Source organism: Drosophila pseudoobscura, chromosome 2 (assembly GCF_009870125.1).
Source record: "Drosophila pseudoobscura strain MV-25-SWS-2005 chromosome 2, UCI_Dpse_MV25, whole genome shotgun sequence".
Lineage (NCBI taxonomy): Eukaryota > Metazoa > Arthropoda > Insecta > Diptera > Drosophilidae > Drosophila > Drosophila pseudoobscura.
The window spans coordinates 4,011,309-4,023,741 of record NC_046679.1 but is presented as its reverse complement, the minus strand read 5'-3'; the positions used below and the strand labels follow the sequence as shown (position 1 = coordinate 4,023,741).

Here is a 12,433-nt window from a genome sequence, read left to right as displayed (position 1 = left end):
GAAAATTTCAATGGCGCCACAGAGCAGCACTTGACCTCTGTTAGGTGGCAATTGATTGATTTTATATTGGCATTTCAATAGACACACACTTGCACCCACACTCACACCCACACCCACACTCACACCCACATCCACACCGTGTATACGAACGAGTATCTCGAAAGTCGAGCCGAGTGCGCCCTCACTTTAGGCATGTTCCAAATGCCAAGTGTTTCCCTGGCTCGAATGGAAACTTTGCTTCTTCTATGCCTTCTGCTGCTGCTCCTCTGCCTCTGCCCCTGCCCCTGCCTCTGCTCCTGCCTCTGCTCCTTCTTGGCAATTTTCAAGCTTTTTGCTCCTGCCACAGAAAAAGTGTCTGTCGATGCGGTTGCAGTGCAATTGTCGAAATAAACGAAAAGAAGTTCCCAGTTGCAAGTGGAATGGAAAAAGGAAGAGCAGGCAGCAAAGGCAAGCAACAACCCTGCCAGCAAGAGAGACAGAGACAGAGAAAGAGAGAGAGAGAGACTGGGTGAGAGAGTGCGAGAGAGAGAGAGTGGGACACACCCTCCCAGAGGGGTAGCAGCACAGACACACAGGTATATCACGCTCTCAGCACACGCACTTTAGCCATGGCTCTGGATCTCTCTCTGCGTGTGTGTGTGTGTGTGCTGTAAACTGGTGAAAAACCATTTAGCGCAAAGACCAAAAGAATTTCCAGAGCTGGCAGCCAACCAACCACCTCAGTGGGTTTCAGTTTCAGTCGAGCGACGCGACGCAGCAGCAGGCAGAGGCAGCTCTCCGGACACAAACACGGACACGGACACGGACACGAGACCGGGGGTTAAAAATCTAGAGACTGAAACAATAAAAATACTAAACGATCGCTTTCCCACACACACACACACACACACAAACACACGTACACGCATACACCAATGCATAGACTGAGGAACAGGCAGAGGACACGGAGAACTGAGACCCTGTCGAGGACTTTTGCGTCTGTTAACAGAAACATTTGAATTTAAATGCGAAACGTTGATCAAACGGTGCAGACGTGTCTCTCTGTCTCTCGGTTGTGCTCGCCTGCGGAAAATCTCCGTTTTCCTCAACAACCACAGATTTTCGTGGCACTTGGCCTGCAGTTTCATTGAGTGAACTATAGACTGGTGGAAAAGATTAGATTGAAGTGTGTTTAAGTAAATTAAGAACTAAGTTACCGAAATCAAGTGCCATGTCTTCCTCCGAGGCCGAAGTCGATATCAGTGTGGTGTCCAGTCCCGAGCCGAGTCCCTTGGGTGCCGCCGGAATGAGCAACGGCCGCGATAGTCCGCTGGAGCGTTCGCCGGCTCGTTCCGCCGACGGTAGCACGCCACCGGCCACCCCAACGCACCTCTCCACGCCCAACACAGCCGCCGGCACGCCCACATCCTCGTCGGCGGCCACAACGGGCCACTACCACCACAGTCCCAATGGAGGCGCCGTGCCGCCGGCGGTGTTGCACCACCATCTGCAACATCATCTGAGCACGCTGGGCGGCCATCCGGTGGCCCTGCATCACGCGCTGCACAGTTTCGGCCATCTGCACTCCGGACATCCGGCCACACATCCCGCTCTGCTGCAGCACGCCCTGACCCCCACAGCCCACCACCAGCACATACAGCAGCAGCTTGGGGAACGGCTCAGTCCGCCGCCCAAGTCGCCGGAGCGGAATGGCTGCGAGGAGCTGCAGGGGCACAGCCTGAACAACAACAACAGCAAGACATTGAACCACAACAATACTTGCGCCTCGGCTGCGGCGGCGGCGGTGGCGGCGGCCGCGGCGGCCTCCATTGGAGCCAACAGCAACGACAGCAATGGGAGCAGTAACGGGAACAAGGCCACCACGGGATCGAACGGCTTCACCAGCTTCTCCATCTCCAGCATCCTGAGCCGCAGCGAGCCGGCCAAGAAAAACGGCGCCTCCACGCTGATAACGCCGATCCCGCAACTGCCACACCCGGGTCCTGGCGGCCCCCAGGACGCAGCCATGCTCTCCAGGTAGGTCCGAGAAGATATTTGAAAACATTCGGCCAGGCCAGCTACTTAGGCTCAGCTACTCAGACAAAGACCCAGATTAGGATCCTCTGAACCAACCTGAAACCAAAAAGTCAAACGTTCTGCTTCAATGAGGCTACAATTTCACTTGTTCCCTCAATCTTGGTTGGGCCAATTTTGTATAATCGTCAGGGACAAAGGGAGGTGACACAAATCTCTTCGCAGGAAAAACACAAAATAAGTAGCTGGGAGATGCGACGATGGACCCGATAAGTCCGAAAATATGTTGGGTAAATGTTATACGAGACATTAAGTAGTTGCTGAAGGATGCAAATGGCTGCAGGAGTCTATTGTTCGATTAGATTCGATTCGAAAAAATCGATTGTGCTGCAATCGCCATTAGCTGACCTCGAATTTGTCCAGAAAGGCGCTTAACCGGTCGGACATCGATTAAGGGCCCTTCGATCTGGCCAGCATATCGAGTTACATAACCATTTGCCCAAATGAAATTCAATGCACAATTTTTGTGTTTGTGAATGAATTTTACCGAGTGCCTGACTGATTGACAGAATGACAATGCTCCGGTATCATATGCAAAATGAATGAATGAACCCTCAGCACCGAAAGTGACCTACAAACAGGGTCCTGTTCCTACAGCTGTTTATGACTGCAGTTTATTGATAAAAAAAAAACCGAAAAATATGTGTCTGGCATGTTAACCCCACTTAGTCGGCTTTCAAAATTCTGCATACCAAATGAGAGATCGAATTTCCAGACAGCTCGATTAAGGCATGTGTTGAATTAAAAAAAAGAGAACACAACTTTACGAATGTGTTGCACTTTTATTTTATGAACTCGGATCAGAAATACAAAGAAAGGGGACTCGACCGAGGGAGGACTCACTCCCTCTCGTTTGGGTCTTCCAGCGTTTTTTTAATAATGATAATTTTCATTTCATTTACGCGTGCTCGCGCCGCTGATCTGGTCGATAAGGAATGTCAGGTTGTGCGAGGGTCGCTGCTCCTGCGGCCCGTGCTCGTTCTCGGCTTACCCCAATTAAGGATCCGATCTCGCCCTCGTCCAAGTGTCGACTCCTGCTGCGCTTGGCGCTTGCCCCAGCTGACGTGTGGCTGCCTCTGTGACTGCCTTATCGGTCGATCATCGAGCTTGGGCTCGGTTCGGTATGATTAATGCCTGGCAGCACAAATATTGCTGAATGATCGTTTAATGGCTTGAGGGGACTTTCACCTTGTGCCAGAATTATTTTGACAGTTGCGCTTACGTTTTTAATTAGTCGGGAATGCTTTTTTTTGGTAGCTCTCACTCTCTCTCTCTGTGTCTCCCTGTTTTGCAATTGCGTTTACTTAATTACGCTTTACCTTCGGCCAAAGGCGGGGGGGAAAGGATGGGCGGGGAAAAGCATTCAAGAAGAGGTGTAACCTGATATGCTTGTGAGTAGACGGGAAACAAAAGGACCAACGGACCAAACAGAACCAAACGGAAAGGGTGCTCTCTGTCTCTCACCCTCTCACCCTCTGGCATTGTTCTTTTCTCCAAGGATGACGCAAAAAGCAGACGATGACATTATAATTACATACAGACACACATACACAATCACCAAAGTAATTACAATCCAATTGCAATGGCAATCGTAACGGGAACGGATAAAAAGGAAACAGGAATCAGGACCCAACCAATCCTATCTATACAGTCGTATCTGACGCAGAGGGGATTATCGTAGTGCGGCATTTAGTGGTGGCGACTGCCGTTTGATTCCCGTGCGCACTGCTCGGCCTTATCAAGATGATATTTCTATGGCTGTGCCTTAATCAAAACATATTCCACAGTTCTGTCATCAGATCTAGATCTGAGGTTTGACTTTCCCTCTGTTCCATCCGACCGGGTCGCGTGTCATTTGGTCGGGCTTCCCATGGCGTTGCCACCCAAAAAAGAAACTAATTTCGAGCTCTTCACAAATGTCACCATTTTTCATGATTTCATATTTTTTTTGTGGCAAGTAGCTCAGACTAAGCCGCTCTCCAGGCACACGAATATTGGGCGATATTTGCACACTAATCCTGTTTAATGACAAAAGCATTTGCCCCTGTTCGGTGTCCCTGCCCCTGGTTCATTCAAGTGTTCAATATTTTGCCTACTTCTGCGGCTAGGTCGAGTACCTCTCAGTACCAGCACACCCGTTCGAAATGTCAACGATGTGAATATACCACTCATATATTCGTATTCGTATTCATTGGGATATGGGATATGGAAGTCCCGCACAGGAGGGACCAATTAGAGTGCGCAAATCTGCTATGCATGAACGATTCCTAAGCGGTTTCCAGGCCCCGCCGGGCATACAGATCACTCTCCTGTACAGTTCCATTTAAATTTATTTATTTAAATTAATTTCTGTAATTCGCTTTGTCTACCCTGCCCTGCCCTGCCCTGGCCTTGCCCTGCCCTGTTTTGATGAAATGTGCGGGTTAACTCTGCCACAGATTTGGCTGTGGCATGAATTAGTTAATTCCCGCTATTGCCACAATTTACTTGGAATCCACACTTGAGCCATTCAGCAAAATCACTTTGAACTTTACTCAGATCTCTCTATACAAAGGGAAACCTCACACTCAGCTTAGTCCGAGCCGAGCCGAAGTCTCTCCGTCAACATCAAAGATTCCTGGCAAAAGATGTTGACAAAAACCCCATTCGAGACGAGCCGAAACCCCAACCAAAATGGGGATGGACCCCATGTTGAACGCCATGTTGAACAACTCAATTGCATAGCACACTTTTATCCCTTGGACAAAAGGTTGCCCAAGACGGAGAATTATGACAGCTGAGGGCCCAAAGCGAGAACCGCAAACAATTCATTAAAAGCTAAATAACAGCAAATGCATCACAGCAGATACCCTCCCCCTCCGCGCCCAGTTCTGACAGCTCTCGGAAGTGGGTGCTGGGTGGCTGGGGGGGCGGCCCCGCAACTCCAATTTAAAACATGGCCGTCCACTTCCGCCGCAGAGTGACACCCGAACGGAGGTCGGTCGGCTGTCCGCGGTGGCCGCAGTGGCCGCGGGCGCATTTATTCCGTATTTATTTCATTACGGGAGTCAAGCTCTTGATTTCTGTAATTAGTTAAGCAAATAGCTACAACGCTTCTGTGTTCTGATTTTCCATGTTGTTGTTGTTGTTGTTGTTGCTTTTTTTTCTGTGGAGAAACAGCCTAAAAATTAGCCCAGTAATTGAGGTAATTTCTTTTGTCTCTTGTCGTCTGGCTGCCTCCAGGCCGAGGCCCAGGCCCAGGCCCTGGCCCAGGCTGACAGATGAGTAACTTGAGCAGCATTTGGTTTCTTCTTGCTGCTTGTTTGGGGTCTGGCTTCTGGCTTCCGCCAAACTAGCCAAAAGGCAAAGCGGCTTTCTCTCAATTGACGCTGTAAACATGAAGCCCATTAGAAGTGATTTGAGCTGGCAACTTGGGGGAAGCCCTTGAAGCGTTTTCTCTGGGATTGGGCCAGCAGTTGGGGCCGGTTCATAATTTCCCTGGGCTGAAAGTAAACTTAATTGAAAATCATTACTGCCGGCGCGAGAGGCAAGAGAAAGACAGGGCTTAAGGGAAGAGAGTGGGCAGCTCTGGCTATTGATTTCCACACCTGATGCACCCTTGGCCGCAACGAAAGAGGTCAACTAAATGTTAATGTCACACACACACACATACACATGGTCGACTTGCCTCCCCTGGTTGCATTGTCTGTCTGAGTGGGGTTGGGTTGCCCGTAAAAAGAAATCACAGTCTGTGCACGGGTCACTTGCCCAAACGGTCAAAGTTTGCATTGGCTAGGGGATGGGGCTGGGATTGGGTGGGAGCTTAGCCCAAGAGAACGTTATTGCAAAAGAGGGGAATGTGAGAACGAAAAACGGGCCCAAGACCAGAGAAAGGGGTAGCATTTTAGACTGGTGAGAATTGCATTCGCATTTCGTGCAGCTCATGGTAAACGAAACACCAAAGTTCATTGGGTGCGTGGGAAGAAGCTTAAGGAACGGCAATGAGAACCAAACCGAATACCATTCAGATACAACCGACTATCAATGAATCAATCACAACAGCACTCACTTAAGACATTGGCTTCTGCCTGAAACGGTCTGACATGTAAACTTTGATTTACTTCCTCTCCCAGGACCTCCCTCCTACTAAGAAATGTTTCGTATAAACGAATCTGGAACACATTATAACGTAAAAGTGTTTCGTCTAGCGAACTTCTGGGTCGATGCCAGCATAAATAAATAAAACGTATTTATAAAGATGCTTTTAAGCCAGAAAGTTAACAAGGTTACACACACACACACACACAGAAAGCCACATCCAAAGGGGGAGGATTGGGCGGTTGGGCGAGAGCCAAATTCGCAGCAGCTGTTGCCAGTTATGGGGTTGGTCGTCGCCATTTAAGGGTCGCCCTTCCCCACTACCCTCGTCAGACGAGCCGACAAACTTTGATTCTTCAACTTTCTTAGCCCCGAACAACTTTTGGCCGTCGGCAAATGCTCCGGTAACTGCCTAATGGCCTAAGAGCCCGTGCCCGCATCTTGGCAGCTATTTTTGGGCCCTGAATATTTATCCTCTGACTTTGCAGCAATGATTAGACTGCATAATTGATGGCATTATTAACCAACCAACGTCTTGCGTGCGCGCCTCTTCTCTCTTTCATTACAGACTGGGCTTCATTTCGCAATGGGGAGCCCTCGCCGGGCGCTACGCAGCCCTCTGTCCGCCCGGCTGGCCCTGGGCCCCACAGCGCCTGCCGTTCCACAGTCCCACTCATGGTAAGTTGATTAAAATACTAGCCAACGGAGTTAGGAACCACTCGGAACCCACTGAAGCGAACTGAACACTAAGGCAATTGCCACATGCCACTGAGGATTAGCCGCTTCCCCCCCCCGACCCCCTGTCCAACCGTACATTAGTCGTTTTCAAGTTTTGTTTTCGTCAGGAATGTGCCGTGTCAGACATTCTTCAGAGTATTTCGTTGCATTCGATTCAATTTAATTTGTTTAGTCAACGCCAGCGACCTAACGACTGGTCTAATGCCTCAAGGAATGTGGCAGGTTGCCCCCAGAAGCAGGCTACGTAAATGTCTTAAGCCAAAGAAAAACGTACACTGAGAGAAATACACTTAAACCCTAACAAGCAGAAGATACGCTCGAATGAGAGAGAACAATGAGCACAATTTTTCGAGGTTTTCCTGAAGAACTTCTCCCATAAAATCATAGGCTCTTTAGTGGTTTGTAAAATCTAAATTGCGCAAAATTGTTTTGTACACTTTCGGGTGTCCTTTTTACAATAGATAAAAACATTAATTTTCCTTGATTTTTAAAGACAGTCCTTGTTCTTTGTTATGTTTGTTTTTGGCAGATTTATGGCAATTTTAAATACATATTTCAAACAACTCAAGCAGAATCCTCGTTTATTTCGCTCAGTGCAGCCATGGAATGTATAGTACAGCGGCAACCTCTTGCCTACCCGCGGAGACCGACTGCATTAATCGCCATTTTCAATTAATTGCAATTTGTAATCGAGTATCGAGTTACGGACAAAGCGTCTGACATGTTTTGTTGCTGTGGCTGGGGCTCCACGTTGGCAAAGTGCAACCTGCAACAAAAGCAGCAGCAACAGTGGCAGCAGTGGCAACAGTAGAAGTAACAGTAGTTTAAGCCCGTTTAATTGGCCCTTTCGGTATTAAGAGTCATTGCAATTACATTTGTTCATGTAAATTGGCCTTAAGTTCATCACCTTCATTTCCACTCTTACTCCGCCCCGGCCCCGGTCCCTGCCCCTCCTCTGACTTCGACGTCGTCTTCGTCTTTGTCTGTGCCCTGCTCCATGGAATCCTTTCATGGCAAATTACAGCAATTTAAACTTTTCAAATGAGATCAAAACTAAAAGCTTCGATAAAAAAAAGAATCGGCCAAGCCGACTGACAGCCATTTTAAATGGTAATTTAGCGCGCAGACAGGCACCAATACACACACACACACACACACATAGAAAAGTAAGGACCGGATATGTGGCGCGGCGCTCTCCGCGTCTGCGCTTTACGGTAGAGCAGCAATAACAAATGACACGGACAAAAATATAAAAAAGAAGCAACAAAAATGGAAAGACAAGTGTGAGGTTAAGTGTTGCAGCTTAAATCTGTGCAGCCACACAGATACACAGATACACACACACAGAGACAACATCTTGGAACAACCCTTAGCCGAAGCCAGTCGTCAGCCTTCGTGCACACCATCCACCACCCACCGCCCACTGGCGCCCAACCCCAAGCCGACTGAAGAGACTGACAAATCAACTAATACAATTTCTGCTCTCCCCAATGTGCTCGCTCTCTCAACTAACCCCGCTCTCTATCTCTCTTTTCCTCTTTGCAGACAGCTCCTCCACAAACACCACTGAGAACCCCCCCTCGCCCACCCCCATGAGCCCCAGCCAGAGCAGCAACAACAACAACAACAACAACAGCAGCAGCACTGCCAACACGAACGGGTCGAGCCAAGCCAGCAGCAAGTCGCCCCCGCCCGGAGTGGGTGTCCCGCACCACCACCCACTCTACCAGCCCCATCAGCAGCTTCAGCACCAGCAACAACAGCAGCAGCAACAGCATCCACAGCAGCAGCACCCCCAACAGCATCCACATCAGCCCAGCACGCCCACCAGCAGCAACAGCGGCAGCAGTGGCCTGGCACACCATTCGCACCATATGGCCGGGTCGCATTCCGGGTACATGCTGCCCACCAGCTCCAATGAGTCGGACGACGATGGCGAGGAGATCATCGAGGAGGACGACGGCACGGATGGACCCTCGGACAGCTCCTCGCCGCATGGCGATGGCAATGGCTCCAAGCGCAAGAAGAAGACGAGGACCGTGTTCTCGCGGGCCCAGGTCTTTCAGCTGGAGTCCACGTTCGACATGAAACGGTACCTCAGTTCGTCGGAGCGCGCCGGACTGGCCGCCTCGCTGCGCCTCACCGAGACCCAGGTGAAGATCTGGTTTCAGAATCGTCGCAACAAATGGAAGCGTCAGCTGGCCGCCGAGCTGGAGGCCGCCAACATGGCTAACATGGCGCATGCGGCCCAGCGCCTGGTGCGTGTCCCGGTGCTCTACCACGACGGGACAACAGCTGGCTTCGTTCCGCCACCGCCGCCGCACCACCACCCGATGCAGTATTATGCAGCGGCCGCCGCACGCAACACCAGCCCCCCGCGGCCGCCGCTGTCGTCGCTTGTATAGGGCGTGGGGTGCCTGGCGGCGCCCATGTCGCTGATGAAGCCGCCAACGCCCACATCAATGGCGCTAGCAATGCCCCCGATGCCGCCGCGCACGCCTGCTCCTCCACTCCTGCTGAGACACTGCTCGATGGACGCCGATTCGGATGAGGAGAAGGAGAAGGAGCAGATGGCCTTGGACGAGGACGATGCGGCCATCGATGTCGAGGCCGATGAGGAGCACGAGGCTGAAACGATGCACGAGTCGACTCCCATCGGGTCATCGACTCCAGCTCTGCCATTGCCTCTGTCTCTGCCTCTGCCTCTGATGGAGGTAAGCACAAAGAGCGGCAATTGCCTGGAACGCAACGAGAGTCTGGGCACCGGCTCAACTCAGTCGATGGAGGCCACTTCCACTTCCTCTTCCGCTGCCGATTCTGCCGCAGATGCGGATAAATCGATGAACCAGAAGGCTTACTGAGACGAGCCGGGCCGAATAACCGTGGCCAACAACAGTCCACACCAATTGGTTTCAACGCAATCCAAGTAAAGGCTTACCCCAGTCCCCCTTGACATCCCCTAACGAAATCTATAAAAGTTTTTGATAGTTTGTTCCTAAAACTCTTGTAAATACTTACTTACTGGCAGGCGGGACGGGGCGGGGCGGGACGGGGCGGGACGGGACTAATCCCGCACAACTACTCTACTATTCTCCTACGCCCAGTAAACGTAAATGTAAATGTGTCTCTTGCTCAATAAGATTTAGGCTTGTAAATTGTTCGTGCGTATTGCTTTTAGCGTAGCCAAGGCCCCCTCCACCATGTACATAGACCATATATATATATACCCTATATTAAAGGTGGGGTGTGGGCAGTTCTGAACCCCTTTTGTTTCTGCTTCGATATCTTTAAATTGCTGGTCAAGTGTAAGTGCAGCTCGATATGCTACCACGATTGTTAGTTAAGTGTTATTCGTAAACAGAGAATCGATTGATGGGGGGCGCAATGTGTCAAGCAACTACCAAATAATTAGTTAAATTATTTCTAATTTTAATCGAATGTTAAGATAATCCAAAACTAAACAGAAACCAAACCAAACTCAAACAAACAAACATGGAAAACACACATGAAATGCTTATAAATATACATATAACAAATTATACATATGAACAAAATATTAATAAAATATATAAACATATAGAAAACACACAAGAGTTTGTATTTGAATTTTTTGTGATCCCATCTTATTCCACCACGGATATCAGCTAAATGATATGTAAATATCGTCCATCAGCTTCACACTAAAATTAACCCTTTGTTCAAATCTATTCGACCCCTCTCAAGCATCTGTTCACATGTACGTTCCGTGTTTGTATCGGATCTTCTCGGTATCTGTGTCCATCTATGTTTTCTATGGCAATTTGCTGGCATTTGTTATAAATGTTTTTCCATAGATTCATCCCGGCCATTTTGCCTTTGCTGGCCCCACTCCATTGCCATTAAAGCGGCGCCAAACGGTTATTTTCGTTTAATTGCCAACGGAAATAAACGTGGGTGTACTCGTACTCGTACGTCCATATCCATGGGAATACGAGTATATCTAGATGGAAATACCAGCAAAGCAAGGCAAACATACGCGAACTCGGCAACAACAATGCCTGCAACAGCTCTTGCAACAATTGCTGCGATGCATGATGTTGGGGCTTTTTATTCTTGTCGGCATACCCCGTACTCGTAAATGGCAAGGGTATGGCAGATTCTTGGGAGAGCATGTAACAAGCCAAAGACTGCGCTGCAGAACGTTTTAGGCGGATAATTAGAGTCCTTAAAATGTGGAATAAGCCTTTTTTTTAGTTAACAAAACTAATTGATTAAAGGGTATTAAACAGTGGGAATACCCGGCCGATGGCACTCCTACTGAATTTTTTTTTTGGTGCTCGTTGTTGGGGCAGGCGTTTTAAGTTGCCATTTATTGTGCAGTTTGTTGCAATTTAGTCGCGTCGGGCCCCCCCCCCACTTCCCTGCCCATGGGTCCTTTGGGCCGTTTTGCGATTCGAGACTCGCATCGCGTGTTAAATTGCAAAAATAAATTGCAAATTGTGCACTGGGAATAGCTGGCAATAAAAATGCATCAAATGCTTTTTCGTTAGGCCTAACAAGTGCTGGGGGAAGGGAAGCTGGAACCCACACGGAGGGGCTCACATAATTGCGAGGCTGCAGATACGACTGGATGGATGTGGATGTACGTACGAGTATGTACATAATTATAGGCGATTGTGCGGAGTGTGGCATTTCACACGACTGCGCATAAATGGCGGGCGTTAAAATCGATTTGTTTTTATTGTTTGAATGAATATTTATTATACGGGCGTAGTACTGAGCAGATCCATTTATGTCTGTTTAATGCGCTTATTTCACAGCCAAGCGATTGTTTATTTTGTGGCTAAATCATTGGCCAAAGGCTGACTTTAAGGATTGACTGGATCGTCGAAGCTTGTAATCAAATGCTGGCAATTCCAAATCGTTCGGGATTCACCTAAAGCTGCTCTCGAGCATTAGACAGGCCTAAAAATTGAGGAATCCTTTCCACTTTTTGGTTTGGCTCCAAAATGAATTTCCTCACAATGGGGCAGTTCTCATTGTCCCTGACCCTCCTCTGTTATATGTTTGAAAGGGCAGGGGTAGTGGCAGGGGTTCGGGGCTGGCTTCCTATTTGTATTTCTGTCATTTTTTGTACAAGCCAACTGAACAAATTAGGCAACCTTTTATTTGGCATCCCCCTTTGCCAAGCTCCTGGCCTGGTCTGCTCTGCAGCAACATTTTTGTATGGATGCAGTCAAGTGCTTGAGCATTTTATTTAAGCGCATGAATGGATTTGATGGCTTTTCTTGGCCCGAGCCCGGGCCCGGGCCTGGCCCCGAAAAAGAGACCAGAGAGAAATATATTTCAATTCATTTCATAAAATGCCTCAAAATTGTAGCAAAATTATAAAAATTGCTGGCTTTCCAGGGCAGGTTTCCCCAGACAACGAGCACTTTGGTTGGCTGCTTTTCGGCTGCTTTTCATAAATGGTAGCTTCTCTCTCTCTGTTGGTCCTTTTGGGCCACATTTGCTCATATGTAAAGTGAATTGTTTGGGCGGATTGGGGGGGAGGCGGTGTGAGTGG

At 48.9% G+C, this 12,433-nt stretch overlaps 1 protein-coding gene across 1 annotated transcript; it reads left to right on the top strand.

Moving 5' to 3' along the window:
* The first annotated feature begins 1,140 nt into the window (after window positions 1-1,140).
* On the top strand, window positions 1,141-10,456 carry Hmx (H6 family homeobox). Its single transcript, XM_003736231.3, is given in 3 exon segments — window positions 1,141-2,016; window positions 6,719-6,828; window positions 8,434-10,456. Coding segments are annotated over 3 exon segments (2,232 nt in total). The 5' UTR covers window positions 1,141-1,210; the 3' UTR covers window positions 9,750-10,456.
* Window positions 10,457-12,433: the final 1,977 nt, after the last annotated feature.